Source organism: Equus asinus, chromosome 12 (assembly GCF_041296235.1).
Source record: "Equus asinus isolate D_3611 breed Donkey chromosome 12, EquAss-T2T_v2, whole genome shotgun sequence".
NCBI lineage: Eukaryota > Metazoa > Chordata > Mammalia > Perissodactyla > Equidae > Equus > Equus asinus.
The window spans coordinates 17,237,148-17,255,739 of NC_091801.1; the positions used below are offsets into that span (position 1 = coordinate 17,237,148).

Genomic DNA, 18,592 nt, shown 5'->3' on the forward strand with positions numbered 1-18,592 from the left:
TAAGCGAAAATGCACTGAGAAACTGAGCTCCTTTGGGACTCTTTTTCAGTAATTTCATTCTTTAGATGAGCAAACAGAACAAACGTAAGTTTTAAAGAAATATTTTGAATTGAATATAATCTTCACGAGGGCAGGAACTACATCATTTTTATCACTGCGTGCCCAGCACCTAGAAAACTGCCTGACCCAAAGGTTAGTAAATATTTGTTAAATGAATCAATAAATTAATAATTTAAGGGTAAACGAAAATCAGTATTCATGGACCAGAAATAATCTCGTGCACTATGTACTGAGTACTTTTCTTCCCACAAAGAACTGGAAGTTTGATCAAGTTGATTGTAATTAAAAGGTAAATAAATCTTCATTGACTCCACATATCTTTTAGATACTGTCCAATAATCTTCTTCTCCTTTCAATCAAAATTTCTCCCAAGAAGCCTAACCTGTAATCCCACTTCGAAACCATCAACCCACATCACTCAGCTGGCTGCAGTCAGATCTCTACCCACCTCACTACTCAAACCATTCTCCCTAATGACACCAAGGACTTCACACTGGCCAAATCCAGTGGACATTCTCCAGGCATTTTCTGAATCGCTTTTTATATATAGCACTCTTGTTCATCCACTGCTTCAAAGTCTCTGTCCACTAAGTCTTTTGACATTGGCCTGGTGCCTTGTTGATTTTCACACACTTCCTGAACCTTGCCTCTCTGCCTCCTCCATGGGCTCCTGTTCTGTACCTGTGCCTTCAGCATCTATCTTCTGACTTGCCTCACTATTCTTACTGTGCCCAGTCTCCTGGGTCATCTTTTATCCTCTCAGGGACCCAATCTGTACAGCTCTAAACTCCAGATTTGTGTATTTATTTATTTGTTCAATAAACAAATAATATGTCAGGCATGGTGCCAGGCACTGGGGATAAAAAGGTGAAGATAAGACAATATTTATCTGCAAATAACCTATGTTCGAGAGAGAGGACAATAAATAGGTAATTACAGTCCAGTGTGATGAGTGATCTAAGAAGGTTTAGCAGAATGCTTCACGCACATTAATGGGCACATTAAGAAAAATAAGATAGTAGGCAAAGGGAATGAAGGGTTTTTAAGGCATAAGAAGAATCTTAAGAGTGAGAAGAGGAATAGTCCATTGAGATCATGGCACTTAAGTCTGTGCAAAGCTATCTAATTCCCTGGAGGGGGGGAAGGCATGAGAAATGGCAGTTGGGAGGTTACTCAGCAGATACAAACAGTGGAAGGAAGGAAGGGAGGGAGGAGGGGATGAAGGAAGGAAGGGAGGAAGGAAGGAAAAAGAAAAGAAAGAAAAGAGGAGGAGGATATAGAGAAGGAGACAGACAAGGGGGGGGAGGGAGGGAGGGAGGAGAGAGAGTCTTAGCCCTTATTTGTCCTGGATTCTGCTTTGCTGCATTAGATAGAAGTGAAGAGGGAAATGACGTGGGACTCAAAAGATTTTTTCCCTTGTCCGTATCATCGATAAACTCCTGTACATCTGTCTAACCTTCCTGAAATCCTTGGGGCATTCAACAACAGGGGCTTGAGAGTAATACAAAGTACTAATCCTACACTATGGCTTTCTGGACATAAGGACATGTTCTTAATACTTTCATTAATTACTTCAATAAATATTTTTTGAGCATCTATTGAGGTACAAAGCAATGTCCCACATTTTAGGAATACAGCAATGGACAAAAGAGACAGAGCTCCTTCCATCAGGGCACTTGCATTCTAGTTCACAGGAGGGGTGAACAGGCCCTTCCTGCCCTGTACATGTCTGAAGAACCTGACTCCAGCAGGCTTTCTTTGTGGGAAAACAGAAACTCCCAAGCCGGCTCTCCTATATCTGCTTTTCTACTATAGTGAGGCTCTGGCCCTGATGTTGTTTTCAATGGTATTTCTTCACGCACACACAAGACCAGCTTGTTCCCCCTTCTTCAGAACCTGCTCTCGGCTCACTTTCCAATTTCCATCCCTGTTTAGGGAACGCACACACACACACGTGAAAGGCCAAGGCAACATCTCTCACCAGCAACTGTTTATTTTAAATCCTGGCCTATGTCCTCCAGTTCAGTGCCACTCAAGATGTGGTTCACAGGCTTAAGTAAAGAAATTGTCAGCAAGAATTTAGAAATTGCCAATTTACATTGCCTTGAGATGCAAATAGTGAAAAGCACTTGTCTTATTGAAGAAGGTAGAACCCTGGGCCGCTGAAGCGGAGCCTGCGAATTTAACCACTATGCCACTGGGCCAGCCTCCTCTATGGTCGTTTTAATTTTGAATCAGAATTTTAAAAATTAATGGTTTAACATTATTAACTAAATCAGAGAAATAAGATTGGTAGTATTTATCCACAATTTACAGGTGACAATACAATTTCACTGGATTTTTGTTAAGAAACTGCTTTTAAATCTTTTCGTCCCCTCCCATCAACACATCTCTGTGAGACTGGTTTTCCTCCACGCTGAGAGTTATTAAAACAAGCACAGAAAGAGTTTAGAGGTACGTTTTTCCCTCTGAGCTATACTGTCATTCCAACCCAGATCAGTCACCAAGCAAGACACTAGTTCATTGCTCACATGGAAAACTTTAAATATTGCTACAAGCAGTGTTTGTTCAAAGTATATGGAAAGGTGTTGAATACGAGGAATCACTATTTCGCTCATAACTTTGACTTTTGATTGTAGAATAACAAAAATGACTTAAATGGCAATTCTTTTTATTAATTGCCCAAAGAGTCTAGTAGCGTTCAAGGGTAGCAGAGCAGAGTTGAATGTGATACTGTTCAGCTAGTTTTTAATTACACATTGTACAAAAAGTTCCTGCTTCAACACTCTCACTGGAGGAAATTGGAAATATTCTGCAACTTTGTTTATGGCAGAGTTGGGCAACCATCTTTTCTGTCTTTGGGCTAAATCCAGGAGTAGAAGCACAGCTGGGGCTGGACATCCGGACAATTTTCCACAATTGCCTGTATCTTCTTACAGTTTTCTGGTGTGAAATCAAATGTAGTATCTGGGTTATTCTCAGGAATATCTCTGTGCACAAATAAGGCTCTTCCAGCTCCCTTTTGCATAGCTGTTTTATTCAAGTTTCCTCTGTGTCTTCCCCACTGGGCAGTGAGCTCAGCTGCTCCAATACTGAGCACCGTGGAGAAGCCCTTGATACTAATTTTATCCTCTGCATAAGTTGCTCTGCAGGAAACCCATGAAACCCACCTTCCAAGAACCCATCTTCAGATACAAGTCTTTGTGATCAGCTCCTCTTTACACTAGGCAAATACTGAGGATCGTACGAACCTCCTCTCAGCTAATACTCACAACAGCTTACGAAGCATCACTAGCTCCAACGGACAAAGAAGGAAATCAAGGCTCAGAGATACTGAGAACTTGCCCCAAGTCATACAGCTGGTCAATGGAAGAGTGGGAACTGGAATCCAAGTTTGGCCGACTCTCCGTCCTCCAGTATATTAATGCAGCAGGCAATTCCAGATCATTAACCTTCTGTTTCTTCTCATGTGTATCACTGTATAGAAACTGCACACTTACTCCAAACCAACTGAAGAATTTTTTTCTCATGACCTGTCACTTGGCCTATTAAGCATATTTCTGTTTTTTCAGTTGGCTCGTAAGAAACGCGATGAATGTCATACCAGATCTACTAAAAATGCTTCTCTGTAAGACTAGCAAGGGATTTGTCCACCTATTATCTTCCATTGTGTTTTCTGAATGTGTCCAGTTTTACATCTGAGTTCACTGATATCTCAAGCAGATGAAGTTCAAAGTTTATACAAACTGAAGGACCCCTGAGAAGCTTTTAACTTAATCTGTACACAATTGCATGAAATATGTTGTGGATGGCATAGAACTATAGGCTTTTAAATTTGCATGATTAAAATATCTTAATATTTGAATAGGCAAATGAAAAATACCCTATTAAGTTCAATTTTATTCTATTAAAATATTTTATATTTAATTATAATGTATCATTATCAATATATAAAGATGTACTATTATATATGATATATAATGTATACTTTGATACTTTATTTTGGAATTTCATGCAAAGGACATGGCTGATAATGCACTCTGATGGTATTTAAAATGGATGCAGATGGAGTCTCCTTCACTGATAACGTGTAATATTCTATGAGGTGCATTCACGAGGAGGGCAAAAATACATTCACGAGTTCGATTCACAGTCAGATTGCAGAGATGCTTTCTTTTCTTCTCAATTAACAATAATATTACAACTATTTCAGTCCCTTTTGCCTTTTTCTTCCACTCTCGTCTTTGTCATATCTTCTTTTCTAATTCTACAGCAACGGAACTAGCACTTTTCAGAGAAAACAAATTGGAATGCTTCCTTGTCTTTTAAAATACTTTAAAATTCTCATTTTTTCCAAGAAGATTTCACAGTTGTGTTGTACCTAAATCTTTTATTGTGATTAAAATTACCTTAAGTCATTTCCTCGGGCTACTCACATTAATATTGGGCTCATTCACCACTTCGGAGAAGCAGTGGGGCGCTGGAATAAAAGCGGATGCTTTGGAGCTGGAAATAGCTAATTTGAGTCCTGGCTCCATCGTTGCCAGTTGCCTGCCTTTGAGCAATTCATTTAACCTCTTTGTATGTGAGGTGCTATCATCTGGGAAATCTCATGCATTATTTTGGCTTTAACTATTATCTCTATGTTAGTGACTCCAACCTAGTGCATAGAGCTTCTTGGATGTCAATCCCACATTTCAAACCCAATTCTATTCAGTATCTTGCTGTTCCCAATCGCAAATGAGCTTCTCCTCTTGTCCGTCACTAAATCAGATAATGATCCAGGCGCCCAATCCAATGTATCTCTCCCTCCCTCTCAACACACTATGTATTCAATGAAAAATACCTTTTTTTCCTACTTCCCAAATATTTCCAAAATTTATGCCTTCCTCTCCATCTCCATTTCTGTCTGCTTAGGGTTCTTATTAGCTCTTGCCTCAACTAATTTAATAGCTTCCTAACCAGTCTCTCTGACTCTAGTCTTGTTCTTAACTAATTTGTCCTCAGTGGTACCACCAGGGTGCTCACTTTAAAATGTACTGCCTCCCCCTCCATAACCTAGTACTCATAAGTGAATCACCTTACTTATAGGCTTAAGCCTATAGCCCTCAGGGGCATCTGAGGTCCCCCGCGGCTTGTTCCTCCCCATCCCTCCTGCTTCCTTTCTGACCCTCCTCACCTATCATGGTTCTGCAATGCCTTTGCTCACCTTGTTCCCTCCCACTGAACTAGCCTCTCTCCCGTCCTTCACCCGGTGCACTAGCAGCCATCTGTCAGAAGTGCCCGTCCTGAACTCCTCAGTCTTTCCTAAGTGCTGCTCTTCTGCACAAGCTGGGCATCCTGTTCCTCCACCATGGTGTTTAGCAGAATATTTCAAAATAACCTGCTTAACGCATTTACTCTCTCTCCTTTAAGATCCTCACGGGCATATTGTCTGACTCATCTCTGTATCCCCAGTGCTGTATGCATTCCTGTACTTGCATATAAGTGCACAACAAATACTGTTGAACTACAAAGAATAGTTTCCAAAACAAAATGGGAGTGGCTAGGAAGACCTGTTCAACACCAACATTAGAGTCCAGACCATTCTCCAGACATTTGGCTGAAGTCATCATGATGTCAGTCAGGAACCCACCATAGGTTCCTGGGACCATGTTCTATGTCCTGGTTTGGTTGCCCCAAGTTTTGGGCATTTATATGCATACAAACATTCATTAATCATCTATTAATAGATACCTTATACCACTGCATAAACAAAAGAGAAAAAGACAAGGTGAAAAGGGGAAACAGATACACATAAAAAGAATATAAAGCATGATGTGGTAAATGCTATAAGAGAATCATACAAGGGAATATAAAGAAAAACTAACTTAGGAGAGGTGAGAAGACCTCATGGGGGGATGGATTTTGAGGTCGGCCAGAAAAGATGAGTAGGAATTTGCCAAAGCAACTGAAATTAGTCATTCTGGCTGAAATTACCAAAAGCCAGGCAAAGATGTGCTTGATCTTCTTCCTGAATGACAGAGAACTTCACAAACTTGAATCTATATAAGATAGAACTTTGCCCTCAGTTCAAGTTGGGCGGTCTATGTAAGTAGGCAGCTAATTTTACAAACATAATGCTCTATTCTTCACACAAATCACCATTTTCAGTAAATCCATATTAATTTCTTCTAAGTCACCATTATATCTTCTACATTTCAAAAGCTCTGGGCCCAAGCCAAATTTCCTGACTGGTATAGGGGTAAAGCTTTGAAAGGATAATTTATAATCAGTCATTCACCTTCCATGGTACATCCACCAAACAAAAGAAGTCTGAAATGTCAGCAAAAAGGAACTGAACAAAAGCAACTGGAAAAAAATTCACTGAAAGAGCTTGAGTAGGATGCCTTGACTGACTGTCCTTGCGATCAGCTAGAAAAGTCAGCAGAGTTCAAAATAAAAATCAGTCTTGCTTCCACAAACACTGACAACTTTTCCTCACAGAGTATATTTCCCTAACTGATTCTTCAGGGCATGCTTATTTTCTCTTTGACAACTCCAGTTCTCATTGATTCCAAAGGAAATTCTGAGCCCAAAATACTTTGATCTTCTCTTTGCTTTGGTGAAAACAATAGCTTTTCTTAGCTTAGAGAGAGATAACTCTCTTCAAAACTTTCTTTTTTTTTTTTTTTTTAAAGATTTTATTTTTTCCTTTTTCTCCCCAAAGCCCCCCCGGTACATAGTTGTATATTCTTCGTTGTGGGTCCTTCTAGTTGTGGTATGTGGGATGCCGCCTCAGCGTGGTTTGATGAGCAGTGTCATGTCCGCGCCCAGGATTCGAACCAACGAAACACTGGGCCGCCTTCAGCGGAGCGCACGAACTTAACCACTCGGCCACGGGGCCAGCCCCTTCAAACCTTTCTTTTTGAAAACAACTTTATCTGCATCTACTTGTCAGCCAGAACATGAATATCTACTCATCCTTGAAAAATATTATCACAGTGAAGGACTTACCACAAAAAGGTGAAAACTCGTAGTTAAGTAATTCTAACCTCATTTGTTGCCCTGATCTAAAATCTGCATTAAAAATTCCTTGAGGGGCCGGCCCTGTGGCCCAGTGGTTAAGTTCTTGCGCTCTACTTCCCACGAGGCCCAGGGTTTCGCTGGTTTGGATCCTGGGCGTGGACATGGCACCACTCGTCAGGCCCGTTGAGGCGGCGTCCCATGTGCCACAACTAGAAGGACCTACAACTAAAAATACACTACTATGTGCTGGGGGGATTTGGGGAGAAAAAAAATAATAATGCTGATTGCCATTAAAAAAAAATTCCTTTAACGTAAAAGTAAAATAAATATTAGACATAATTACAACTTCTCAAGGGCAAATGACCAGTCTGAATTCAGATCAGGATAAGTACAGTCTAGATAAATTAAATACGATTACACGCATAGATGTATGCGCAGCTCTATCACATTCTCAGAAAGCAATGGCTGCAATGTGTGATAGAATTACAGCATTCTTCAAATAAAGAAGAGATATGTTGCTCTCAGAAGTGTCACTATAATTTCAACTTTATCTGATCTTGTCTCATGTTAAATTTATAAACCTTGGCTATGCTGATGAATATTCTGGAGAGAGGTCTCCAACAGAGCCAGCATCTGTACCCTTCAAATGGCCCAGAATTTTCTGGATATAAAATGAAGCAGAGTGGGTACTGGAATAAATTCAACGAAATGATAAGACCACAGAAAAAAAGAGAGGACAAATACACTGCAGTTAATCTGACTTCCAATTCAATTCTTTTTACGGTACTTATGAGGTACCAGGCAAAGTGGGGAACTAGGACCTGGTAGCCCCCAAATGTATTGAGCAAGGCAGGTAAACAACCCACGAGCCAAAATCAAACAAATGAAATCAAAGAGGTTGTTAAATTTTAAAGAAGAGAGTAATTAATTACAGCTGAGGCTAGAACTGAAGATAAATTTGAGGTGGATCCTAAATAATTATATTCTTTCAGCAAATGGAAACGCAGCTGAAGTGTGCCCTGGGTGACAGCAGGTTAAAAGAAGGTGGAGAAGAAGTGACGGTAAAGGAGGCAAAGGTGGGCACACGGATTCTGTTTGCACATGTGTTTCACATCCCTCTTCCTCCCGAATTCCAGCTTCCGTAACATTTTATAATTTCTCCTTCTCTCTTTAGGATTTTCACACATACTGTTCTCTCTGCTAGTTAAGACCTCCTTCCCCACACCTTCAGCTCCCATCTCCTCTCCCCTAAACACTGTAACCCCAACTCCTCTTTCAGATCTCTGCACAAATGGTACTTCCTCAAATAGTTCATTCCTGAAACCTTCAACTGTCTTCCCATCCCAGTTCCAATTAAGATTGATGCCTTCTTATACGCACGCATAGCACTTTACACTTTCCTTACATTTTTTTTCACATATCACTATAAATTATTAGCAAACATTTTGTTGATCATAACCCACAGATAAAATTTTCTTGGCAGGCAGCAACCTTGTCTACTGTGATGCCTGCAACATGAAGCGCTGTCCCTGGCACTTGGTGGGCACACCGGATTTGTCAAATAAATGTCAGTATCCACAAGTTCCTTTAGTTTTATACTGTGTGAGAATTTGGTACTTAAGTACAACTTATATTTTGTAAATGTTAGATCCTTTATATATGTCATATATAGGAAAGACGTCCAGAAAACTTTTAAGCGTTATAAACTAATTCAAATCTTTGTAGATTCAGGTGTTTCCTCTTGTTATTAAAGAATCGCTTCTCATAGAAAACAAAATTTACAACTCTGAAAACTGTGGTCCTAATCTTAAAACAGAAAGAAATGGAATATACACATTTAGGTTACAGTGAGTCTTAGAGAAACAGAAACCTGGATGCATCTTAAGGTATAAAGAGATGGAATTTGGCTGAAAGGCAATGGAAAACAAACATAAAACTGCCATAGAGGAGACAGATATGCATCTGGAATGTTGCTGGTTAATTTAAAGAAAAACCACATCACGTAATAACTCTAAAAGCTGCAGCTTTATAAAGAAAAACAATTGAAGGACAAAGGCATTATTTATATTCTAATAAATGTTCTGTCTCTCTTGCTCTCTCTCATTGTCTCTCTCAGATTTTTATTAAGTCCATATTCTTATTGACTTAAGGTAGTTTCCACACAGCTCCTCACCAAGTGAAGCAAAATTTTCCATTTCAAACTTGGATATACTGTTTGCTATCCAAAGAAGGAATGGGAAACAGGGTTTTACGAGTTCAAGCCTCTGCGGCAAGAAAGAGTCCAGATGGGGACATGTGCATTCTTTAGCCACAAAGGCACATCTTAAGAGAATATTTGCTTTGAATAATTTTCTTGTTTTCTTTCCGTAAAGATGATGAATTTACATTTAGAAGCCTCAGATCACAGCCCTAAAATATTCAGTGTGAAGCTGTCACCCTTACAAAACAATAAATGATCTCAGTTTACAACTTGTTTCCTTTTGACTTTTCTGTTTTATTTTACTGTTGACTTTATACTGAAAATAATGTTGAAAAATAATAACCTAGCCCCCTCAAACTGACAGGAGTGCTCGGATACAAGGAATATTGTTCACATTTACATTTATCTCATTAGTCACTGTGCAGTGGTGCTTTTTGCCAATAAACAGGATGCATTAAAATGGAAGGGTTTGGTAATGATGAATTACATTTATATAGGGCAGGGAAAAAATGAGGCTAATGGGGATGATGGCTCATGGCCAGAGGGAATAAAAAGGAAAGACTGAAGTAGAAAAGAGAGAATAAAATAGTGTAAGGATGGTAAAGACGGGAAATAAAAATGCCCTTCCTCCTGAGTTTCTCGCTTAGAATTTCTGAGTTAAACACTTGACATGCTGTAGTTCTTAAGAATCAGAAGGAAATCCATCAAGAACTTTTACCCGACTTGACACCGGAGGGTCTACGTTAGAAACAGCTGGTAAACATTTTTGCTGGCTCAACCTTGTTCACTGGGGGGTAACAACTAAACCAGGGTGTCATCAGGCAGCCAGTGTCAAGAGCTGTTTTGCATGTGGCACAGACATCCCAGGAGCACTGCCTTGTCCCTATTCCCACAGAGGCTGGAAGAAGAATGGTCAGACCAGCCAGCTGGCTTGGCTCACTTCACTGCTGCCTCGTGAAAATGTCAATCATTTTGAATATTATTTGCAATAGATGCATGAGATACAAATGGACAGCAGTAATTCAATAAAACCTTTCCAATGGCTTTTGCACTGCACTTACAGTAAAATCTAACCCCCTACAGTGGCCTACAGCCCTGCCTAATCAGGCCTCTGCGCAAATCCCTCAACATGTCTCATCCTTCTCAATGTGTTAGAATCCCACCCCCCAGCCTCCTCTGTCTTCCTCAACGGTGAGCAGCTTATTCCCACGGTCAGCACACATCAATTCACTGTTTTGGGAAAGATCTTCCCCCAGATTTTGGCAAGGCTATCTCCTTGTGATTCAGGCTTCTGTTCAAATACCACCTAATACTTAAGTCATCCCTAACGACCCACTCTAAATGTCCAACCTCCTAGGATAGCGACTTGATTTAGATTTTCTTCACCGCACTTTTCACTCTCGGCAATACTTTGTTTATGGAGTTGTTTATTTGTTTATTTCCTGTCTTTCCCATTCTCATAAGAAACTTCATGAACAATGAATGAATGAATGAAATGAATGAATAAATGAATGATGGTACAGAATCAGAGAATTAGGGGCACTTGGTAATATCTGACGCCAAAACTCAGTAACAGAGAATTTTTTCCCAGTGCATAATGTTCACTCCATTCACTGAGGTGGTCTAAAATAGTATGAAAACTATAGACTTTAAAGAGGAAAAAAGTCTTTGATTTAAGTCCTTGTTTCACCACTTATTATCTGGGCGAAGCTGTGTAAGTTTCCCTTAAGGTGGAAATGATAATAGAATCTCACTGGTTTACTAAACAATCCATATAACTCACCTAGCATTGTGACTGACTCAGTATGTTCTTAAAAATTGGCAGGTATTATAGTTATCATTATCTTTTCTTTTAAGTTGAAAATTTTTTCCACCTATTCTTTGCTGTTCTGGAGAAATTTCTATAACCAGAGTGAAATCTATTATTTCTCCTTGTCCAGCATCCTTACCCTGTACTTTCGGTGACAGTCCATTGGTCTTTTGTGATGCCGAGCCCACCCAAGAATGGGTAGGTGACTTGGGTCTGGCTAATGAGCCTCTCCCCATGTCCTCTGCTGGAGCTCTCTGGTGGTGGTGGTGGGGGGTGTGGTCTGCAGGGGAGGGACACCTTCTCTTCCTCTTTGAATGCAACACTGGTCTGTAGTGACCATCTTTACCCAACTATGAAATAACTCTACCTAAAAATCAAGCCCACAGAGAGGAAATGAGTACCAAGAGATAGAGAGAAAGGAGATCTTGAAGACCTATACCCCTGGATCTAGCTGTACCTGAAGCAGCCACACTCCTTGGATATACCTATATATATATAAGCCAACATGTTATTTTGTTTATGCCAGTTTGAGTTTGGCTTCTGAAACCTGCAATCTAAAGAATGGTTTCTAATGAAATAATAGTTTATTTATGTATGTCTGTTTATTGTAAGGTTAAGAGGGAAAAAAGGCCTTTTCTGGGTCTAACTAGTAAATAAATAAATTAACATCCAGAATGAAATGGTTTTCAGTGAAAAGTGTTAAATAGGCTCTAAGGCTATGAGGAACTAGCAACACCTGAGGGCTATTTCTTTTAAGAGGGACAATAAGAGCCCCTTTAGAGAAATGGTCACCGTTGGCATGTGGCTCTGAAAACCAAGAACGGACTGACCAAGAGCAATTTTAGAGTATTAGGGGTTATGAAGTAACTGGAAAAAATAAAGAAGAAATTAACGCCCTTATTCAGAAATAAGCAGGAAGACGAGGCATTATTGGAAGTAAAGAGGAAGACAATTGTCTTCCTTTGCAAAGGAAATCTAATATTCAACAAGTAGGATTTATAGCAGGTAATTACTGACAAGGGTACCTAATTTGTACTGAGGAGTTTGTACTTTTAAAAATGCGTTCTCCAGGAAAGATGCATTAAAATGTTCTCTTATGTGAAAAGGATAGCATGCAATTAATACACACGCTGTTCTTCAATAAAGAATCTTAAACATCTTGTCACGTGTCTGTTCTATATGAGTAGACATTTCTTTTTTTAAAAAAAGATCTACAGGTGTGAATGCTATGTCACATCCCCACTTCTTTCTGCTAGTTATACCTAAATAATTTAATGCAAATAAACATACATTCATGGAGAGCTTCTTATGCAAAATACTTTGATGAATACAACAGGAAACACCAAGATAAACTCATCGCTCATCTCAGAGTTCATAACAAAATAAAGATGAGAATCTGTACACATAACTATCATCAGGGAGAAAAGCTGAATTCTACAATAGAGCCATAAATAAAGTACAATGAAGGACTGGAAGAGTGACCCGACATTTATTTAGCCTGGGGTGGTGGTTCTGAAATTTGAGTGTGCATGAGAATCACCTAGAAGGCTTATTACAACAGAGATTGCTGGACCCCCTCAGGAGTTTTTCTAACAAGTTCACAGCTGATACTGAGGCTGCCAGTCTGGGGAATCCTACTTGAGAACTCCTGACCTAGGGGATTGGTTTTCAATTCTGGCTGCACATTCGAATCTTCTAGGGAACTTCTAAAAGAATTAATGGCCAGGCGTCATGCCAATCCAATAATAAAAGAAAAATATTTTATGAACAAGACTCCATTAGAACTGGACATTGAAGCATATGGACAGCAGTTTTACAGACAGTTGGAAAAAAAAGGAAGCAGATGCTAAGCGAAGGGTGAAGAGTGACGGAAGGAGGAAACGACAGGACATGATTAGAAATGAGGAGAGTACAGCATGGCTGGCACATGGGGAGAGAGAAGAAATCTTGGGTCAAGTCATGGAAGATCTTGACTACAATGCCAAGGAGCTTGTGACTCCTTTGGGGCAATAAGAAATCACCAAAGTTCTTTGAGCAGGAGATGACATGGTAGACTATGCTTTAAAATTATTATCTGGAAGCAAAATCTTGAGTAGATTAAAACAAAATGGCTCTCAGAGACAAGGAGATGAGTTAGAACGCTACAGCAATGGTCTAGATCTGTTTTCTCAAACCGGACTCTAGAATGTATTCTCAGGGCCCACATGTTCTATACAAATGCTTTCATTTTATAGCTTTATTTCAAAGATAACCTAGGAACACATTTCATCAGTTAAGATGTGCTGACATCATCATTTCTCTTTTGTGCTGACAATGCTCAGCTGAAAAATTTTCACAAGACTGGATTTAAGCTTAAGTCAGTGTTTCTTAGTCAGTAGACATACTATTGAAGAATTCAAGATTAACTTTTTTTTTCTCCCTGTGAAAGGAGTCAGTACATTATATGCTCTTGAGAAAACAGGATGCAGACAAGGTAATAAAATCAGGGCAGTCTAAGCGACAATTTTAGTGAGAATCTTCAGGATCTCCAACTACATTTTAGGAGGAAGAGAAAACGAGTAATTGCAAAGATGCTGGGGGCTTTGAGGCTGAGCGCTTCAGAAGATAAAATGATGGAATGAAGTAAAGAACCTAGCAAAAGGGACAGGTTTGTGTGAAGCAGGAGTAGGGAGACAAAGCATTCGGAGTCGCAGAAGCCTACTCATTGGTCAGAACCACAAGAACCAATGCCTCCCGTGTCAGGAGTTTCAGGAATGAATTTTTCCACAATTTTTATCCTTATTGTGGACAAACCCAAAAAAGTCACTGAAGTATTTTTGAGTTCTTAAGGCTTAAGGTAGAACAAAAATATTAGTAATTCTAAAAGGTGAGCTGTCAGCAGAGTAATTTATAAAAGGGAGATATATACGCTAATAGCTTGTTGAGAATTAAAGCTTCTGAACTATAGTACATTTCCCCTTCAGTTACTGTGGTTAATTTTCCCTGCCACTGATCATTGTACCAGTAACATTATTTTTAGAGGAAAAAAACAGTAACACACAAACATTAATCTATGTATTTGAAAGTAGACACTTTTCCAGTACAAAGTACGTGTCACATCTTCCATGTTGAACATATTCTTCTCTGTGTGAAGGTGGCAGCTGTTTACAGGTGCATAGAGGACCTTTCCCCTAATACCCTGAACCTCCCAGGGGACGCCACTCAAAAACATGTCAGTGCTTTCTTTCCCGGAACTGGTCTACTAAATACTTAATCTCTTCCTTTTATCTTCTAGAGAAATTAAAATATTTGCAGGAAAATTTCCATTTTTTTCTTAATTATTTTTATTTGGAAAAAGCACACTCAGTAGAATACCTGAAATGTTAAACCCTAAATGAGAGGACTTTATATCAAAAGAAATATCATTATTAATTATCTAATACAATGAGTAATGTCAAAAATTCTATTCATGTGTTCCTGTCAAAAACATGGAAACTTATTTAAAAATAAATTTGAATGGGGCCAGCCCGGTGGCTCAGTGGTTAAGTTCATGTGTTCTGCTTTGGAGGCCTGGGGTTTGCTGGTTCGGATCCTGGGTGGGGACCTACACACTGCTCATCAAGCCATGCTGTGGCAGCATCCCATATACAAAATAGAGGAAGATAGGCACAGGTATTAGCTCAGGGCTGATCTTCCTAAAAAAGAAAACTTGAACGATTACATACCTGAGCTTCTGGTTATATTGTCTGACCTTTTCCAATGAGGCTGCATTTATCTGGGCTTGAAATTCTTCCACCGAAACGTTGTCTCTATAATAATATCCTTCCATGCTCTCCAGTGCTGTATAAACAAGTAAATGTACTTTTCACATGATTTTAGAAACCCAATTTCTCCACCTTTAGTGTAACCTTATTATCAGTAAATGTATTAAGAAGCACCAAATATGAACACACATGCAAGAAGCTATTTTTAACCACTCCAAAAATGAATGAAACTCATTCTTCTGCTCTCATAACAAATACCAAACATTTGGTGATTATCTTCGTTACATAGGCAAGGTAATTTCTAATTTAAAGTCTCCTACTCTGAAAACATTTTGTACACATTCTTTGTGAAGCTAAACTCAAACTTCATATATATTATTTATATTTATAAACACACAAATGCACATATACACATACATACATTACATATTTATGTACAAGAGGCACAAGTGTGTATTAACATACATAAAAGTAAAAAATGATGAAATAGTCACTCCCCATGTATATTCACATTCTCTTTCTTGGTATTACACTAAATAATAAGTACAGATAAACTGAAAACTTAGAATACTACCTCTACTCCAACGGTCAGTTAATTTAGTCAAAAATAGATAAGCATAAACATGTAATTAACTTCCCATTAGTTTTCAATATCTTTTGATTTTTATAGATTTCCTTCTGTACTAATATTTTTGGTTAAGTGTTTCTTTTTCCTTTAAACTTTATGAGGTGGCACTTTTTGCTTACAGAAAGGAAAGGAATCACATGAAAAAGCCTACAAATACAAGATTTCCTACGGAAAGGTCGCCAGCAACAGGAATGGAATGGTTGCAATTTGGAAATATAAATTATTTTCCTTGAAATGCATTACCATTAATGAGCTTCAATTTTCAGTAGACTATTTCAAAATTGATAAAAAAAATTAACCTTCTTTCAAAACTGCTAAATGCAATAGTTTCTAAACTAAATAATAATCTTTCCTTAAATTGAGAGAAACATCACCACTTTTTTGGGCAAAAATAGGAAAAGTCATTGCTAATTATAGCTGTGCTCTATTTTCTAAACTAGTCATATTTCTAGGGCACTGAAGAAACAACAAAACTTTTAGAGTATTGCTAAATTTGAAATTTTCAAAAGTGGTATGATTGGCTTATAATTGAGAAAAGCATTTGTGGAAAATGAGAGAGAGTGAGCTTACTACGCTTAGTACAGGAAATCAAATTTGTGGGCTTGTGTCAAGGATTGTTCGTTTGTTTGTTCCTTACGACTTCTGCATTAACTAGCATATTTGCAATTGGTTCAGCAAGCTTCTGGTCCTGAATATACACAAGAAATGAAAGGAAGTCTTCCTGGTAAAACGATTCTCAAATACATGCCACATTCACTTCCATAAACAGGATGCTCTCTGTGAAAGGCAAATATTCCAGAATTCAGTCTATCAGCAGTCACACTTCACTGTGAATTCCTCTTACTAGTTGTAAAGCAAATAATGAAAGCCCTTGCACTGGAGTAAAACCACAACTTCCGCTCCTTAGTAGCTGTGTGATCTCGGGCATGTTAATTAATATCTGATCCTCAGGTTCCTCATTTGTGAAATGGAAAATAAGAGTACCTACTAATTATGGTTCTTGGGAAAGAATTAAATCAAATAATAGTATTAAGAGAGCCCATGACCATTCTAATCATTTATTGAATGTGTTTTCTGTACTAGGAAATATGCCCAATGCCCTACAGGCATCATCTAATTCAATTTCCAGGAGATCTAGATTATGCACAAATGTGCTTAGCCAAACAGGAAATTTGGGGAACTAAGAGGAGGGTCCACATAAGGACACTTCAATGGGTGATTTCAGACCAGAAAGACTGAACGGGGAACACCCGGAAGGAGTAACAGGGGACTCGGCGTGGGGGTAGGTGGGACAAGAAAACACTTGGATCTAATTTTTATAAAAGTCTTGATGGCTCAACTTTGGCCAGAATATCTAGTCCTGCTCTAAAAGCTTGTCACAATGTAAAAACAAATCAATATTTTCATGACATTTCTTGACAGTATTTCCAAATTAACAACAGTCAAAATTCATAATCATGTAAAATTTTTTTAAAAACTGAAAAAGAGTCTAACAATTTTGCCAAAAGTCTCAGCAAAACTGTAGGGCACATGTATGGGTTGTGGGGAAAATGAACAAAAAACATCAGTTCTGTACTTAAAAAGTAAACTTTGTAAGGTAAAGGAGGAAAACAACATTCCTTACTTTAGGTGAGTAGCTTGGTTATTTATTGTTATAAAAAAAAGAAAATGGAATGACATTTTACCAAATTAAATTTGTATTCTCAGCAAAAGTAGGTTAAATATATAAAAACGTTCAAACTTCAAAGTTTGACCTCTCTTTGGCATTTTCCCATCTAGTTTCCTTCATTCTCATCCATTTAATAATATACTTCTTAAAAGTAATATTGACATATTTGGTTGAATAAATATGTAATTTACTTAACAGCATTTAATTAAAAGCAGTATTTGAAATACTACTTGAGTTTGTTTGTTTGCTTGTTTTACTTCTAGGATTCTTGAATTCCAGGAAACAAAATATTCCATTAAATTTAGGCAGTCAGCAAAAAAGGAAAATGTAATGAATGTTAGAGAAAATTAAAGATTGAATTATTCTAAGACTGAAAATGAGCTGCATTTCCACTCACTCAAAGTACATTTCAAGGCTTTTCCAAGAAAAGGATTAATCAGGAAAAATACAGAATCTGTGAAGAACAATTTTAAGAATCGTTTCAATCAACTAACACCTCTTCTGATAGCACAGTGACACTATCGGTTAAATAAGGCACAGCATATGCCTCGTTACAGCTCCCCAGAAATGGTCACAGTTGGTCAGAATTCCTCAGAATTAGTCACGATTTTTGTGAGGAAAGCAAGTTTTCTCCATCCCATTGTGACCAACATGGGGAAAGGCTGTGCCGCCTTTTAACGAGAGCTGCGTTCACATGTTCAGAGACCGACTCCTAACATTTAGGAAATCTCAATTCTGGGAATTATTCCTTCCTTTTTAAAAAGCGCTTACTGTTTTGATTATAAATATTGTATAAAACCCAAGGGGAAAACTAAAGGATTCATCTGGTAAGGACCTAAAGAAGAGTTTTACAGGAAAAGAAATACCCGATTGAAGGTAACCTAAAAGATGACAATGTTTATAACAAAACGCTCCCTTTTGTTTAAAAGAGAAAATGCTCAAGTTTCTGAGTGATTTTCATTATTCTCTGAGGATAGAAAGACACCCTTTAAAGAGGAAAAGTTAGGGGTAACAATTTTTGGTGCCAGCTTTTTTCATAGGGGGTGAAAACCCAACTATCTCAAGAGTGTGCCTAGGGAGAACGAGTCAGCGTCTCATGTCCTATTTAGTTTAAGGAAAACCACCACCAGAGACCCAGGGAGCAGGGACGTAACAACACATTCCGAAGAAGGGATGCCATCTTCCAGGACACAGTATATAACTAAAAGCAAAGACCTTTATAGGGTGCCACGTCCCCAAGAGATAGAATACATGGGTCCAGGGACCAAGGGTGGAAGCAGAAATGGATGCGCATAGCATCCACTGAGGGTTGAATTGTGTCCTGCAAAAACATATACAAAGCCCTGATCCCTGTGGATACAAATGGGACCTAATTTGGATACAGGGTCTCCGCAGATGTAATCCAATTAAAATGAGGTCATACTGGTTAGGGTAGGCCCGAATCCAATGACTAGTGTCCCTATAAGAGGGAGGG

At 38.6% G+C, this 18,592-nt stretch overlaps 1 protein-coding gene across 2 annotated transcripts in view; it reads right to left on the bottom strand.

The window, feature by feature from the left end:
- PREX2 (phosphatidylinositol-3,4,5-trisphosphate dependent Rac exchange factor 2) overlaps positions 1–18,592 on the bottom strand; it is a 274,795-nt gene that overhangs the window by 50,445 nt on the left and 205,758 nt on the right. For both annotated transcript variants that reach the window (XM_014838489.3, XM_070481134.1), the window contains one exon: positions 14,783–14,897. In XM_014838489.3, coding sequence (XP_014693975.3) covers positions 14,783–14,897 — 115 coding nt within the window. The remainder of the gene's footprint in view (positions 1–14,782; positions 14,898–18,592) is intronic.